General features: G+C 44.0%; 1 protein-coding gene across 3 annotated transcripts in view; it reads left to right on the top strand.

Moving 5' to 3' along the window:
* The window catches only part of Gapvd1 (GTPase activating protein and VPS9 domains 1), a 120218-nt gene that overhangs the window by 2410 nt on the left and 99915 nt on the right, over positions 1-17893 (top strand). For 2 of the 3 annotated variants that reach the window (XM_084588183.1, XM_084588182.1), the window contains exons 2-4: positions 6041-6693; positions 7838-8008; positions 9728-9964. In XM_084588183.1, coding sequence (XP_084444309.1) covers positions 6055-6693; positions 7838-8008; positions 9728-9964 — 1047 coding nt within the window. In that variant the 5' untranslated portion in view covers positions 6041-6054. Of the gene's footprint in view, positions 1-5796; positions 5943-6040; positions 6694-7837; positions 8009-9727; positions 9965-17893 lie in introns of those variants that run through there. The other variant, XM_084588184.1, reaches the window with a different exon arrangement.

The raw sequence follows: 17893 nt of genomic DNA, 5'->3' as shown, positions 1-17893 counted from the left end.
ATAAGCGAGAAGTGAATTAAGCAACCAGAAGCAACCAACAGCAGCATCCATGCTTTCGCATTACTCCAATGCAGATTCTGCAATGCTCTTTAATTTTTATTGAAATTGTGTGCTTACTGTTCTTTGCGTTTTTCTCATCACCACTTTTCACTCATTTGCACCATTTGGAGCCATGACCCGGTGTGAATAAGTAACCAGGGTTCCAGGGTCGTTAGTGGGCATTCATCGAAGGCATTTGATCATTTCATGCAGAAGTCTGTAAACTAAATTTGGTTCATAGATTGCAGCCTGCTAATGCCCTCTGTTGTCCAGAGCGGCACCACATAAAGTACTTAAGGTGAAAGGACTGTGCCACTGGCACATTGCATGTTTTCTTTGGTTTGTCTTCAAACACCAAGGGCAGTAGTTTGATCTGTAGATATCGTTTCTCTATATGCTGACTGGGAAGAATGAATAAACTTTGCACCAAGGGCAGTAGTTTGATCTGTGGATATCATTTCTCTATATGCTGACTGGGAAGAATGAATAAACTTGCTCTACCAGTATGTGAGCCTTTTTGTAACCTAAATAATGGAACTAAAAAAAAAAAGAGTGGTGTGTACTGTCTATTCCACCTTGAAATTATTTGTAAAATTACAATAAAGGAAGGACAGAAGGAAAGGAAGGAAGGAAAGAAGAAATTCTGAGCAAAAGCGCTAGTAAGCATTTCACAAATACACCGCACATTGCGCTCTGCAGCTTGGATATGCCTCTAGTAAAAAATACGATTCTTTGCTCACATTTGTGATCGAGCACAAAATGCGGCAGTGAAAAGTTTCAAACTTATTTTAGTCATGAAGATTTCTCCAATAACCACTCTAAGGATTGTGACATCTTGTAACATTTTTTTTTCTAGTAGTCTGGAACCTGAAATATAGCCAGCCTTCATGGTAGTATGGAAGCGCATGCTCCCCTATGGGCAGTTTTTGAGAGATATTTACTATGCTTGCTACATAACATTAAAAGAAAGCACCTCAGTTGCAATATGTATAGTGCTGAATTCGCACAGAACAAGGGAGGTCGATGTCAGAAGTAGCACGCAGTTGGAGAAAGTTGACTTTTCCATATGTGCAGTTCAGCTCGTTATAGCTCTGTGCAACTACTACAGAGCACACAGTCACATGATTGAATCGACCACGGCAACACATTTCAATGAGGTGAAATGTAAAAGGGCTGATGTAGTTAGTGATGTCACTGCATCATATAAAACCTACGGGGTGTGCTTCATAGCTTCGAATGCAACTTCAGGGCGCTAATATGCATTATAAGTGCCATGTAGTGCATAATGTTGTACATAACGTCTGAAATGTTAAGTCATATTATAAATGAGAAAAATCATCAATTTTGAACTTAATGCAATATTTCAAAGTGTTAGACTTGTTTTGCATATAATGGGCCTTCTAAATATGTCACCATGTTAAAAAATGACACACAGAAAAACGGAGAGCATACACAACGGAGAGCATACACGGAGAGCAGACAAATGTATATGTGTATGTGTGTGCGCATGAATACATGCACGCACACATCTGCTTAATTGCTGCTCTTGTGATAATGGTGATTGCTTATGCATTTTAAAACTATGGTCATTTTTCGGTGAGCTGTCTGCTGAAGACCACCATTTATCCAGTGTGTTTGTAAGCTCCAGTGGCCATCTAGCTTGGCTTCTTGCCTTAACATCAACGGCCTTCTTTCTACATTCACCCCCTCCCATCCCTTGTTTATCCATCTAATACATGGGGTTTGATTCCCAGTGCCTCCAGGTACCCACTGGTTCTGTGGTTAGAAGCTGAGGGTTAAGCTTAGTCTAGTTAAGCCAAAGATATTGGCCATTCTTTGATGCATACGACATGCTTAGCATGCATGTATTTTTTCAATTTTTCACCTTACCCTCTTCAAACATCCCCCCTTCATTTTTCTTTTCAGTTGGAAAACAGTGAAAGCTATGTGCAGATGTAAAACTCAACGAGATTAAAACTAAAAAACTGATGCCACTATTTTTGCAAGGTTGTAGCGGTGCTTCTTTGCATATTATTTCTCTCTTCTCGCTTCTTCCTATACTGCAGACCTGCACATTGTTAGCCTCTGGTACGCTACTCTCTGTTACGCTATTCTACTGCTACGCTAGGTAAACTGGCCTCTCAGGCAGTTTTACTATGAGACCTGCCTCTGTGTTGTCATTTTCTTTATATTCTTGTGTGAAAAAATGTTCAGTAATCTGAAACTAAACTGAAAAGTTACTGCAGAGCTATGTATTCATACCAGATTTAAAGTATAAATTGTAAAGTCCCTGCTGTGGAGAAAGCTATATTCATCTGAAAGGTTCCAAATTTATCCTATTCAAATCATTCTGAAAACTAGGCTTCCTTTCACGTTTCACGGGGCTATGGGCATAGTTTGCAATTTTGTTTTTGTGACATTTTCATTTGTTCCTTATTTTTATGGTAATTCATGTGCTCTTAAGGTGGCTAACAAAACTGATTTTTTGTTTTTGGCTAAATTGCAGCTGCACAAGTTAGTGGTGCTAATCATTATGAGAATTCCAGTATTACAGGGCTCTAGTTTTGCACGGTCACCATATAATCCGTAATGGCCCACAAAAATCTGGTGAGAGTATGTGAGTAATTAATATGGATCTACTTCAATGATTTTTAAGATAAAAGCATTCTGTAATCACAGAAAAAAATGTTATTGCTTTCATGAGGTTTGACAGTCAGAGACTTTTTCAGCTTTAACATTTCTAATGGAAACCATGACCATCGCCAGCCTGATGGCACCCACTGCAGGCTGAAACCCTCTCCCACATCCTCCAGATTAATTCAGTCCTGTTGCAGCTACATCACTTGGTCACTGCAAACTTCCTAATCTCCTCCGCACGCCTAACCTTCTTTCACCACCTGCTATGCTTTTCCTCCCTTGGAATCCACTCTGTCGATCTTAAGGGTTATCGGTTATCTTGCCTTTGCATTACATGCCCTGCCCGTGCCCATTTCTTCTTGATGTCTACTAATAGGCTATTAATTCGCATTTGCGCTGACTCTACACGCTTGCTGTCTCTTTAAGGGAATCTGCACCAGTTTTGGATTTCGATAAGTTTCGAGCGGTTGAATGATTATACCTTGCACTTCAAGCATGCAAAATATTTTGGCGCTAGCATTTGAAACAATGGCGCAATTAGCGTTGAAAACCGCGACGGCTATCAGGATTAACTGCACTGCACAGCGATGTGTGGGGGATGCATGATGACGTCATTGACATTACTGGTACGTTTCCTGCATAGACACACTTAGTTTGAAGAAATAAAAACAAGGCTGCTGAAAACAAAGCTTTAGAAATATCGATTTCCACCGTCAGAAAAGGCGCAGCAGGACGTTGGCGAAGGCAATGAACATCAAAAGTATTATCGTCCGTGACATCATCACCGAGCTTCTCCGCAGTACTTCAGTGCTGTGATGAGAAGTGCGAGGTTTAATTATAGATTACGCCATCAGTTTGATTGCTAGCGCAAAAACTCTTTGCATGCATTACCGACAGCCTATGTAGATTTGAATCCTTGAATATCGTGAAATTCTTGAAAAGTAATGCAGCTGCTCTTCAACGTTGTACATACCATGAAAATGGAAATGTTCTATTCTACTTACACTTGTGCTCTTATTTAAAGCCTCAGTTTCTTGAAACAAAATTATGTGAACCTACCACTAGGAGCCTCTTTGACTTCCTACTGCCGAGCATGAGTGCATAGGATTGATTTATGGCCATAACGGCTGCATTATTATGGAGGGAAAATACAAATATATCCTTGTACTAAGACTTAATTGCGCATTATAGGGCCCCTTGTAGACAGTATAATGTAGAGCCCTACCATACGATGAGCCCCGCAGCACAGGTGTCACTTTGACATGATGAAATCATCAAAGTTAATTTAAATATGAGTAATGATTGCACCCTTTCATTGCTTGTTAGTGATGTATAGCTAGGATTAAATTTAACTTCTTGCTTATGCCATTTTGCTTTGGAGTATAGCGCTTGTGCAATGTCTGGAATTCCGTAAGCAGTGTGGTTGTTATTTTTAATGCTTCCTTTACTCATTGAAGTGGATATTTTATTTATTTGAAAGTAAAGGTAGCATGCAACATTTTTTGTTGTATAATTACATTGCTGTTGTTGCACTGGAAACTTGTAGCATGGCCACGCCTATAAGAGCTGTAGCTTCGTGTCTGGATTTTATGGTCTCAGAAATTTGTTAGTAGTCTTCATCTGGGCTATTTTATACCTAAAATGCAAACAGGAGAGGGTACAAAGTGAACGAAAGTAACCATAGTGCCCATCTGGGTGTGCGAGGCATTTGAGAATGTTCTCTCTATCACATTAGACGCCAGCTGCGTTTAGGCATGCTTCCTATAGACTGATGCCTTATCATCCATACTCTGCAGTTTTTTTTTCCAAGGCGGTAGCATACTGTTCAACACTGTCAGATGCCATGCAGTCCTTGTCGTTGTGGAAATTGGCACTTTTCTTCATGTAGCACAGTACTTCATTTCGGGGTTTGAAAAGGACTCCTGTCCTCTTACAGTAACATGGCATCTGTGGCAAAAGGAAAACGTCGGTGGTCAGATGTCATCAGAATGCTCGACTTTCTCAAACAGCTGCAAGCCATCATGATTGATCACTCAGGAAAATCAGTTAGAACCATTGCAAAGCAGCATTGCAAAGTCGCAGAATCAACTGCTAGGCTGGCAGTGCACAAGGACTTGAAATATCATTGAGGAGGGGCAGTTCATGTGTGAAAAAACTCTGGAAAGTCATCTGCTCTGGTTCAAGTAGTTTCTCGGCAACAACCGTGAATAACATGGAGTGCTCTTTTATTTTTTATTTTTTTTTTTTTCTCAGGTGAAAAAGCTGGAGCGTTTTGTTTGTTTTTCAGGTTTCAGGTGAAGTTTGATCAGGACAAAAAGGCTAGGTGAGGTAATAATAGGTAGCCTTGTGCAAGCCCTAGTGAGGATGTTTGTGATGGTATTCGTTAGCAATGAAGGTGACATTATGCCACCATGTTTTTGATGAAAAACTCCACGATGAAGCTTCTGCCTATGTGAAAGTGCGTGAAACCATTCTAAAGACCTGGATAAAGGATGTGTCAAAAGGGAGACCCCTGGGTCTTTCAACAATATATTTGGCTCCTGCCCGCATCACCTGCATTACCCAGGAGCAGATGGCCAAGAACTTTCATGACCACGTCACTACATCTTGTGACCTCCTAGCTCTGCAGATTTAAATCCATTGGTTACTATGTCATGCCCGTCGTTTAGAGAGAGGCCAACAAAAGGCCACGTAACACAAAAGACTCTCTGAAGGATTCCATTGATGGTGCAATGGCCAGCATCACTTAAGACCCCCCGATCTGAGCATGCAGCAATTTACGGAGCAGAATTGAATTGGTTATTGTCTCTGATAGCAGTTTAGTTATAGTTCTTGAAATAAACAGTAAAAAAAAAAAAAAAAGAAAAAAAAAATCGTAAAGTTTGGTAGGCATATGTTATTTTTGTGGAGATATGGTTCTTCACCTGCAGTGAACATTACATTCTCATATACCTTTCTAGGTAAAGCTTCTAGGTAAAGCTTGCAGCATTTAAATGCTTCAACCTTATTTTCTAACAAGTGAGGGAACCACCTCTGGATAACTGCTGCTATTATAGTGCCAGATTTACAACATTGTGCAAGCTTTTTCTCTTTTACAAACTAAAATGAATTTTGCTTTCACCATTTCTCACAGTGATATCCACAAAGAAAATTTAAGGGGACCTAAGTATGATGTGCTATGTAATGCCGTATAGCTATGTGTGGCAAAGAGGCAATAGAAGGTCCATCCTTGCTTCCCTTCAAAGCCAAGGAAGTGGTATTAAAAGGTATACACCTGCTGCTATGTTTGGTTGAAAAGGATATTGTGCTCTGTTGCTACTGTGTTGATTGGCCTTTTCTAAAGTATCACATCTGCCCATTTCAGTGTGAAGCGCAGCAATGGGACTGAAGAGGGGCAGTGCAGGCAACGCTGGCCTGCGGGCCGAGCTCCTCCAGCTAGCTTCACGGCTCCGTCGGGAGCACTTGTTTGTGGACTCAGAAAAACAAGAGCTGCAGCGGCTCAATGAGCGAGTGCAACGTTCTGTTGAGCGCCTCCAGCACCTTTCGTGGATCTGTCGGCAGCAGCGCAATGCATTGGACGCACTTGTCCTCGGCCGTGACGGTAGCCCTGCCTCATGTTGTCAGCGTCTCAATGCCCTTGAAGCTGCCTGCTTTGTTGATTCATACCGTGTCCTCGGAATCCATGACAGTGCGTATGCAACACTGCTGCGCAGCCTGCGTCAGGATCCTGGCCTAGTGGCTGTGTGCCTAGTGCGGGGCCCAACAAGTCAGCTTCAGGCAGCCGTAGACATTCTAGTGTCATGTGTGTATGGCTGTGGAACCCTCTCTGAAGACCAGACACTCATGCTGCAGCTGCTGCGTGAGTTGATGGTGCTGCAACTAGAAGGGTGCGACAATGTACGCCGTCTTCTTCAGCATGGCTCATGTGCATTTAGTCGAGTTTACAAAGCCTTTACTGAGGGCCTCCCTGGTGCACAGCTCTTCCTGACTTCAGCCCTACGCTCAGCACTGATACAGGTACAGTCATGTAGCCTTGGATCCACATCCGCAGCATGTCTTGCAATGTGGGGCTGGCTAATTTTTGTATTCTTTCAGCAGAATCGTAGTACAGTTGAATCTTGTTATAACTGGGCATCAGTACAGTAATGTCTTACATGTCATCATAACAAATAAATTAAATGTCTGTCATTCTGAAAATAAGTAGAAACAGAAGCTTGTGCCGTTAAAAAAAAAAAAAAAGAGCAGTCATGAAAAGTCGATGCCGAAAATGGTTTTTGATATAGGTTAATGTTGGGACTGACACCGTGAAAATTAACAAAGCAAATTGGCAAGAAATGCAACATTTTCTGCGCATGTAAAGATGCTTGTACCAGTGTGCATGCAAATTTATTTTTTAATTTTTGATGAAACTAAGGCACAACACTAATGCATTAGTAGCACCGAAAGTGTACCGGCAACCAGCCCCTATTGCTGTCCTGGCTGTTACTGGCAATGCATCAAACACTAAAGGGCCGAGTGACAAGCACAGTGTCACCGCTGCTGTCATGTCGGTTTACGCCATGTTGCAGTTGAATTACAACAGAGTGGTGCCCTGAGAGGTCACCCTCTTTTTCCACTTTTCACTGCAATAGTTCTTGTGGGGAAACAGCAGGCACTCGGAAGAGCAGCTAAATTGTGCCGGAACAATATTTGCTGTTCTGTCCAATGTAGGAGAACAATTTGGCATGTGTTCATGCATTGTAGGCCACACTGAGCATAATGATGCTTTCTTAATTTTTCTGTAATGAAGAAAATACTTAAATCGCATGTTCCCACCGCCCCATACTTAATCTGCAGGCCTTCTTACTTATTTTTAATTTGTTTTATTCGGTTGAATTATTACGAACACACTTGAGAAGATTTGTTTTGGTTTGAAAGGGATAGCACAGTGGTTTATTGCTAGTTAACATAGTTAATTCAGTATAATTTGTAGTTCTCCAAAAGTAAGGTATGCAGTGAAAAGTGATGTATGAGGGACGTTTAGCGTCAATTAATATGTGGAAACTGAAAATCAATGTCGATGTGGCTTCATTTTTTTAACTTTTTTTTTTCTGTGGCATGCTGTGGCATGCCTGATGTAAAAATTTAAGGGCTGACTGAAGCCTGTGCTTCTCTTCTCCAGGTCCTAGTGGACGATGACTTGTACTTGGACATTGATCCGAGCAAAGCTGTGGTGCGGTTCCCCCCTGAAGAAAGGCTCCGTCATTTTGGTCCCAAGGATTCTCCTGACTATAGCCGTCGTCTAGGGGCTTACAGGGCATGGACAATTGACCGTCTGGCGAGGCTTGCCCAGGTGTGTGGGAGCAGTACTTACCATGGTGCTACTGTTCTTAAAGCACGTAATATTTCATTGCTGTCAGCTACACAATCTCTCTTAAACATGAAATATATTGTCACGTGATGGTGACAAGGTCGATGACACAAATGAGGAGTCTTGGAATGCAAGGAAGAAACTCTTTACTGGGCTAACTTGCGCCCGCAAAAGAACTAAGCAACTCGGCGGCGGCGATAGCAACAAACATGCTCGTCGATCGTTGAACTAAGAATGCCTGTCGCACACATCAACGCTTAATTTAAAGGCTGCTCTGAACCATCTAGATAATGTCGCAAATTGTTACTAGCACAACCTGGAACATTGCAGAAACATACGCAACTGGTCGAAATCTTCGAGACAGATCTCGGCGCATCTTGCGCGACAAACTGATAAAGGTGCGTCTCACGACATTGAGCATTTACAAGCAAAGAATACAGAATTGATACGCATGCTAGAATCACAGTGATAAGGCAGCATGCCGGTGGCTGTTAAAAAACAACAAATACAGTTTTGAAGGTTTCGCGGCAATATGTACATGGATAGAAACATACCAATAAGTGCTAAAAACTTTGCCAATTGCAGACAACATATGCATATTGTGGAAAAAAAAAACACAGCCAGGGAATTCGACCTTACATGCTGTTAAATATTTCGTATTCACTCTTGCTACATCAAACTTTAGTATGCAGCAAACGTGTGCAATGCGATGGCCATGGTTATTATAAAGAAAAAGCTTTGTTTTGACAGTTGCATTTTTTAAATCGTATTTTGTTTCCATATACGTGCAGCTCTTTATACAGTGAACAGTGATTTTGTCAGCAGTAACATTGAAATTACTTAATGGTCGCCAGTGTGAACGTTTGAAGTCAGTTGTTTCAGTGAGTTTAAATAAGCAACTCCTTTATAGTCTGGTAAAGCCTTTTTCAAAAGCATACAGCCCACACAGTTTAGCTTGCTTATGGGCTATGTGAATTGGCACTTTTTTGCATCACTGGCATACCTCTTCTAAAGGTGAGAGAGATTCTCATTCTAATCCCTCCTGAGCGTGGGAATTCCGCGAGGGCTATAAGGCCCTATTACACAGCTTACAAGCGAAGCCTATGCACTGTATATGTTTAATATGTGTATGTATCAAAAACTGTTATGCAATATATTCAGTAGTGTCCGACCAGTAAATTCCGTGGTGCTGCTTTTCCTGGACTATTTCCTGGGGCACTTTGTTTTTCCCATTGCACAATTAGCACTGTCCAAAATGAAAAGGTCTTAGCTCGTAAGAGAAATGCCTACGCGTTATCTGTCAGCACTAGCAAATAAGGTTAGCATGTGTGCATTTTTATTAATTAGCGGCACTTCTGCCAGATAGAAGCCTAGCATACCTGCACTCAATTTCTAAGGGCTGGGCACCCAAAGGATGAACTAAATTTCTTTTTTTTTTCTCTAGCTTGTTTGACTATTTCAATGGCTAAAGAAAGTAGTGCGAAGAGGCAAGGACAAACACGGAGATGGATAGGACATGCAATGCCGTGATAGACCCTGTCCTACCTTTGTGTGCATTCAGCATAATTTTTTTGCACTGTTTCCTCTAGCCACCTAAGGGATGTAGCTCAGTTTCGGCCATTTGCGCCCAAGCGACCAGACTTGCCTTGTTGCACTGGACCATGTCTGTAGAGAAGCCCTTGGATGCCTCACACAATGCAGGGCTTCGTGGAGGGCCTGCGCAGCTCGTGGCCCTGGCTTCCAGCGCAATTGGCGTGGCTGGTGCGCCTTCTGCATGCCATGCTGACTCGCAACGGAGCCACAGAAGATCCTCGTGCTGGAGTTGTTTGTGCGGATCTTGTATTTGCCTTCTTCATCTGCCCAGCTGTTGTCAGCCCCGAGCTCCATGGCCTCGTTGACACGCATATAACGCCCATTGCACGCTTCAATCTTATGCAGGCAAGCACTTCTTGTTGCATTTGTTCCAGAGGTTTTTCTAAGGGCTCCTTAAAGGACATTCTAGATTTTAATTAGTTGGTTTCATTCAAGGTAACATTTCAGCACAGTAATCTTTACTGGACTACATTCTGTGTTGGGAACAAGAGAGAGATGCTGGTAGCTATAAAGGCTAAGGAAAAGGCATTTGTTACATCTTTGATTATTATTACTATTATTTTATCTTACAAAATTGTAAATCAAGGTTTCAAAGGGTAGGTAACTCAAAAGCAAGTGCTAAAAAAAGTGATGCACTGCCTTGCTGGGTCATTTTATGTAGTGCTCCCATTACATACAATGCTCTGCCAGTAAAACTCTTGCAGTCTATGGCACTTGGACAGTTTTGGTGCATGTCAGAGAGAAAAGGGGTTTGGTTGTGAGGGAAGGCTGTGAAGTGTGATATATCAAGGTCTGGCCAACAACTAATTAGTGTGGGAAAGGAAAAATGTAGGTAGAAAAGGTAGAGGTAAGGATTTGACAGCATTAAAGCTGAAACATAGATTGCTCTTGCTAGAAAAGTTTACAGCAGCCTACTCTGCCTGCCCAGCATGTGGTCAGTCTTAACACAGACCCAGGATAACTAATGTGGGAGATGGGGAACATCATAATTCTTTCTAAAAGCTGTATCATTTCATAATTTGCAAATTCTCAACAAGTATTGAATAGACAAAACCTGAACTATTCTTTCTTTTATATATCTGAATAGTAGACGCTGCATTTGGTGCTAGCAGTTAGTAATCTTGGCAAGTCGACTGGTCGCTTGTAATTTGCGACTTCGAGGCAAGGACATTTTGAGGTGAACCACTTTTTGAGACTTTAGGATCTGAACGAAAAAGGTGGCCCCGATTCTTCCACTTTAATTTTAATATGTTCAAGTGTGTATGTATAGAAGTTTTGCATCAGAATAGCAAGTGCTTCGTGCTTGATTCTTTCTATTGCAACCTAGTATTTGCAGCCCTGCACCCTTGAACATGCAATATTGTATAGAGCTTAATGCTGACTTTCAGCTTGGCATTGATGCCAGCTTGCCAGATTTATTGGATAACAGTATCCCCATGGTATGAATGCAGTTTGGTCCTTTGTCTTGAATTTACCAGCTCAACTCATAGATTTCCTAACATGATGGCATGGTTACTGCTTTCACACCTGACTAACATACCCAACTTAACACATTCACAACTTCTAACATACCCAACTTAGCACATTCTGTGTCTTTTTTTCTTGGAATCAGGAGTTGAAAAGAAAGGACTGTTAGTTTATATTTAAATATTGGCAGATTGGAACAAAGTTGTGCACATGCAAAGCCATCTATTGATTGTTTCTGAAGCGAGTGAAGTCATTGTTTTGATTCAGTAGCCATTTGTTTGTCGGTGAATGCAGACAACAATGTCAGCAACTTTGCTCCCAAACAGAACATCAGCTGCCCTAATTTATGAAGGTTGGGGCTAGCTTATGAACCTTCAGTTTTGTGCTCTACGTCGACGTACATTGAAAGCATGTCCATGCCAATCTGCTGGAAAGGCCTCGATGGTGGGTCTATTGGCTTCAAGAGTCTGGTGGGCTTAGTCGGTGGCACCTTACGACGTTGACAGCTGCGACACGTTTTCACATAGTGTGAAACGTCTGAGTTAAGTCGAGGCCAGTAGTACTTTTCCTTGAGCCTTGCAAGCGTGCAGGTGACTCCCAAATGTCCAGAAGTTGGCTCATCGTGGCAAGCTTGTAAAATTTCATCACGTAGACACATAGGTAGAACAATCAGGTATGGCGTTTGGCTGGCGGAAAAGTTTTTCTTCATGAAAATACGATCGCGAACACATAACGATGACAGAGCATGCTTGAAAGCTCTTGGAGCGGTTGTACATGCACCGTTTAGATAGTCCATGATGTGACGAAGTTCGGGATCTGCAGATTGTCTTTCAGCGAGGCACTCTGTGCTGATGGCATTTAACAGTATGGCATCATCAGGAATTTCATCTGCGGGGGGATCTACAGGGGCCCGCGAGAGGCAGTCGGCGTCCGAATGCTGGCGGCCAGACTTGTATGTGACGGTTATGTCGAATTCCTGTAGTCGGAGACTCCATCTTACAAGATGGGCTGAAGGGTCCTTCAGGGTTGAAAGCCAATAGGGCATGGTGGTCAGTAACTAATTTGAACGGTTTCCCATAAAGGTATGGTCGGAACTTCGACGTCGCCCACACAATGGCTAGACATTCTTTCTCTGTTGCAGAATAGTTCGATTCCGCTTTAGACAGACAGCGACTGGCGTAAGCAATCACATGTTCTTGGCCGTACTGGATTTAAACTAGAACGGTGCCCAGGCCTATGTTGCTTGCATCGGTGTAAAGCTTCGTGTCGGCGTTTTCGTCGAAGTGAGCCAGTATGGGAAGTGTTTGTAGGTGGCGTTAAAGCTCTTTGAATGCTTGTTCTTGTGGTGTGTCCCAAGTGAAAGGCGTGTCTGTCTTCATCAGACGTGTTAGGGGCTCGGCGAGTAGAGCGAAATCTTTGACGTAGCGCCGGTAGTAGGCACATAAGCCAAGAAATCGTCGAACAGCTTTCTGGTCTTGGGGCGGAGGGAAGTTGGCAATAGCTGTCGTTTTCTCTGGATCCGGCAGGACACCAGCGTGGCTTACGACGTGCCCCAAGAACTTGAGCTCTGTATAAGCAAAATGACACTTCTCATTCTTTAATGTAAGGCCAGAGGATGTTATGGCTTGCAAAACAGTTTCAAGGCGCCAAAGGTGCTCCTCGAACGTTGGAGCGAAGACTACAACGTCGTCAAGGTAAACGAGACATGTCTGCCACTTGAGATCTGCTAGTACGGCGTCCATAAGCCGTTGGAAAGTAGCCGGCGCAGTGCAGAGACCAAAGGGCATAGCCTTGAACTCTTAGAGCCCATCCGGAGTAATAAACGCCGTTTTCTCGCGGCCCCTCTCATCTACCTCTATTTGCCAGTATCCGGATTTCAAGTCCATTGAAGAGAAATATTTTGCGGAGCAGAGACGATCCAGAGCATCGTCGATGCGTGGCAGGGGATAGACGTCTTTCTTTGTAACTTTGTTTAGCCGTCGGTAATCCACACAAAACCTCAGCGTACCATCCTTTTTCTTCACAAGAACGACAGGTGCAGCCCATGAACTTCGCGAGGGTTGGATGACATCGTCGTGAAGCATCTCTTTCACTTGGCGGGGGATAGCGGCGCGTTAAGTCGGAGACACTCGGTAAGGTGACTGTCTGAGAGGTGGCATGGTATTATCTGTAGTAATGCTGTGCTTAGCAAGATCGGGTCGCCCGATAGCGCTGGAGGAGCTCGTTCACTTGTTGATGCTGCAGTTGAGAAAGTGCAGGGTTAATATCGAAGTGTAAATCAGTGGTAGCCCTCTCCATCTCGGTCAATAATAGCATCGCAAGTCTAGAGGCTTTTCGAACATGCGTGATACCGCAAATATGGGCCACTACAGTCCCAGTGCTTAAATGCTGGTGCTCACCGCCAAAATTTGTTAGTAGGACATCTGCTTTGCCGTCTTCGAGGCTAACGACTCCTCTGGCTACAGCAAGACTGCGTTCGAAAAGCAACATCTGTTTGCTCTCCACGACACCTTCATAGTTTCGCGGTGTCTTCGCAGCCACAGACGTCATCACACTGGAACGGGGCGGAATTGTGACGTGATCATCAAGGATGTGCAGTGCTGTCGGTCGCTTTGAAGCACTGTGTATTGCGTTCTCAGTCGATAATATCACTGACTTAGTCTGCAGGTCGATAACGGCTCCATTCTCTGCTAAGAAATCCATGCCAAGTATGATGTCGCGGGAACACTGGACAAGTACGACGAAGGTTGCTAAGTACATTTCTTCTTGCACTGTTACCCTAGAAGTGCAGGTACCGGTCGGTGTTATCAAGTGGCCTTTGGCAGTACGAATTTGTGGGCCTGTCCAGGGTGTAGTCACCTTTTTCAGAGTCGCGGCGAAAGGCCCACTCATCACAGAATAATCGGTGCCGGTATCCACGAGCGCTGTCACGTCAGTTCTGTCCACTGAAATGTTCAGGTCGGCGGTTACAGCTATGGTGTTGCCGGAACGTCGCGGAGTCCAGTCACGGCTGCGGTATGGTACTAGCTGATTTCATGTTGTCGGAGAACTGGAGCGCCGAGGCAGCGGATCATTGTGGGGCGCGTCGTGTCATCGTGAAATGGAGTGACCATCCGGTTGCAGCGGTGGAGGAGCTTGAGAATTTCGTCGATGAGCAACCTTCCCTCCAAAGGTTGCTGCTTCTAGTTTTCCCGACGGGGGCTAGGGGAGCGGACCCGCGTCAGGCCGGCATTTGCACGTGTCTGCGAGGGGTATTGGCGCAGTGTAGGCGACCGCGAGTAGTCGTAGGGCGTTCCGGATGTTTCAGCCAAGTACGCTTCAATGGCAGGGGGCCGTTCACCACGCTGCGGCTTTTCGTGCGTCGGCGCTAAATCCTGGCAGACCCATTCGTCGGTAATAGCAATTGCAGAACAGGTGACCAGCTTTGCCACAGTGAAAGCACAGCAGGCGATTATCGCGAATGCGCCAGACGTCGCTTTTGCGTGGACGCATCTGAGAAATTCGAGTGGGAGGTGCTTGACGAGTGTATGCAGGGGCTGCTTGGTGCTGACTCGGAGGTGAACAGGCACGACGAGTGACTGCGGCGTAGGTCATGGCCTGTGGCGGCATTGTCGGAATTGGCTCGGGTGGATTAAGTACCTGGTTGACCTCTTCCCGAACCATCTGAGAAAGGCAGGATACTTGAGGGGGTGCTGCCGTCGAAAATAGTTTTTGCAGCTCCTCACGTACGACGGCCCGTATGGTCGCGCGGAGCACGTCACTGCTACCAGTGTCGGCAATGGCGGCAGCAATAGGGATGGACGGCCGCTCGTAGTGCTTAGATCGCATCTCTAGCGCCTTCTCAATAGTAGTGGCCTCGGACACAAATTCCTTGATGGTATTGGGGGGACATCGCACTAATCCAACGAAGATCTGTTCCTTAATTCCCATCATGAGATAGCGAAGTTTTTTTCTTCGGACATGTTTGGATCAGCGCGACGGAATAGCCTCGTCATGTTCTCGAAGTAAATAAGGACGCTCTCGTTAGGGAGCTGAACTCTCGTCTGTAGGAGCAGCTCGGCGCGTTCTTTGCGAAGAACGGTGGTGAAAGCTTGCAGGAACTGGTCCTTGAAGGAACTCCGTGTTGTGATAGTAGTCTCATGATTTTCAAACCATGTGCAAGCTGCACTGTCTAGCGAAAAAAATACATGCTGCAGTTTCTGGTCGTTGCCCCAGCGATTGTACTGAGCTACTCGCTCAGATTTATCTAGCCAGTCTTCCGGGTCGTTGCCGGGAAAGGCTTTTAAGATAGGTATCTCCCGTGGCTGCTGCAACACGGAGGGGGCAGTGGTATCTACGTGCGTCATTATGGGTGGTTGTGTTGTCGCCAAAAGTGGTGCTGGAGAAGATGATGGCGGCCTCGCAGTATGAGAAAATTGCAGAGGCGCGAATTCGGGATCAAGACCTCGAAGCCATCGGCTACTCTGATGGGTAGGCGTAATCTCGATGGTTGGAGATCCCTGAGGGCTGGAGTCTTGGCTGGTTGGAGGTGTTCGGAGCATGGGTTGCATTACCTAGCACCTTCACCAGATGTCACGGTGTGAAGTCTGATCAGAAGTCACCGCAGGACACAGGAGTCACAGAAGTCACAGAGCGGCAGGAAACTAGCAGGCCCGCTTTAACAGGAGAACTTCGGTTTCTTCGCCTTGAGGAGGCACATGCTCACGATCAGCGCAGAGGGAAGACAAAAAATGCACCGTGTCAATATGATCAAAATTGGGAGCACAGGAATTATCCTTTGTTATGACAGTGCACATCCTCATACTGCGCCTGCCGTGGCGGTGCAGTAGTTAGGGCGCACAACTGCTGTGCCTAAGGATATAGGATTGAATCTTTGCCGCGGCGGCCGCTTTTCGATGGAGGCAGAAAGCAAGGCGCCTGTGTGCTGTGTGATGTCAGTGCATATTAAAGAACCCCAGAAGGTCGAAATTTCCAGAGCACTCCACTACGGCATCTCTCATAGCCTGAGCTGCTTTTGGATGTTAAACCCCACAAACCAACCAACCAACATCTTCGCACTACTGCCAGAACCAAGAAGGTTCAAGATTTTTGTCGGGACTTTTTGATCACCCAACCTTTCATCTGTTCAATTTATTCTACATGCTTTCGAAACAGTACCTTGGTGCACAACGTTTTGAAAAGGACGAGGAGCTTGAAAGCACTGTTATAAGCTGGTTCGATTCCTAGGTGGTGAACTTCTATGCAGAGGAATTAAAGAAGCTAGTGCAGCATTACAAAAAGTACTTGGAAGTGAAGACTATTTAGAAATGTGAAGTTGGCTTGTAAGAAATCAAAGCTTTGAAGAAAAATGTTTTTTTAAAGAGTAGGTATTTTTTTATGGCTAAACGTCCTTTACTTTTTTAATATGCCTCATTTTATACCATTCATCCAGCTTATATTGGGTGTTCTCTTCCTTAAAAAGTAATTTTGTTTTTGTTTCAGGAGAGGAATTTTTTGCTTACTCATATGCCAAAATCGGCATCTTATTTGCTGAGATTTAGTGCACGATTTTGTCGTTTAGTGTTTATGACCAGACACAGACAGAGTAAAGGAACATGGCATACAGACAGGTGCTGTCTGTGTCTGGTAGCGCTGTTGAACCACTAATATGAATCAACAACAACTAGCCCAATCTGCCTGTCTTTCTCTGCTCATAAGTTGACGACTAACAGATTGTCACATGCTGTATCTACAATTGCTCTGCAGGAGTTACAGGCAGTGAGGACTGCGGTTTTGATCTCACACTTTTTGCCTTTAAAGTCTTTAAAGTTGTGTTAAGTATGCATGTCCAAATACGAAGATCAGTTTTCTTTTTTTCATTATGGCTGTTGACTACAGCTTAAACTCACCACGTGATTTTAGCCAAACATATAGTAAGCATTGCAAATTCACTGACTAAATATTGTAGGACAGAGACACTGAGCACCAGAGCCTGTCATAATGTCTCAACTATCTAGTAAAGCATCTTGCTGCTGTTTAGTGTGTGTGCATGCTGCATGCATGTACGTAAAAGAAACCAACATTCTTTTTAGACCAAAGGTGGTGGAAGTGTTACTCATTTTACGGTTTTGCTGGTTGAAAAAAATCGAGAAAACTAACCCCACCTAGCTGCACCTTAATAGAATTGCTGCGAGCTCCTGCAGAGGGAAGTAATAGAATCACTTCAGGTCCATATTACTTTCTGGCAGTAACAAAATGCAAAAGGAAGCTCTTGCATCATCCTTTGGCATACTGTGAATAATATATGCCACTGAAATAGCCTGTAGACTCCCTCGACTCAAAGGAAGGAGTGAATTACCCAAGTCAGCCTTTTTGTTTGATGGTTTGATGCACGATCTCACTCGTGAGGTGAACTGAGCATTTGCTTGCTTATAGTAATACTATGCTCTGGGGGGCTAGTTGGTGCATGATTTTAAAAAAAAAACAGTGCGCAAACCAGACGACACGGAGGGAAGAAAGATGAACACAAGCGCAACTTGCAACTGTTTATTCACTTACGGTAGAGTGAATATATAGACCAAAGAAGATAAGGGCAAAGAGACAGATCCCACATGCGCATGATCGAAAAATGATAAAACAAAAAGGAGAAAATGGCATCATAAATACGTGTATTCGATCATGCACATGTGGGATTTTTCTCTTTGCCCTTCACATCACATCACATCACTTTATTTTCCTTAAAGACCCCTTGTGGGGTGTTACATAAGGGGTGGGTTTTTATGAAGTACAGGTGTTCAAAGCAGTCATGAATGTTCCAGGGCAGGTGAT

Source organism: Amblyomma maculatum, chromosome 1 (assembly GCF_055883805.1).
Source record: "Amblyomma maculatum isolate TAMU_Amacu chromosome 1, ASM5588380v1, whole genome shotgun sequence".
In the NCBI taxonomy this organism is placed as follows: domain Eukaryota; kingdom Metazoa; phylum Arthropoda; class Arachnida; order Ixodida; family Ixodidae; genus Amblyomma; species Amblyomma maculatum.
Note: the sequence above shows the minus strand (reverse complement) of the source record. Positions and strands in the feature narration are given on the sequence as shown.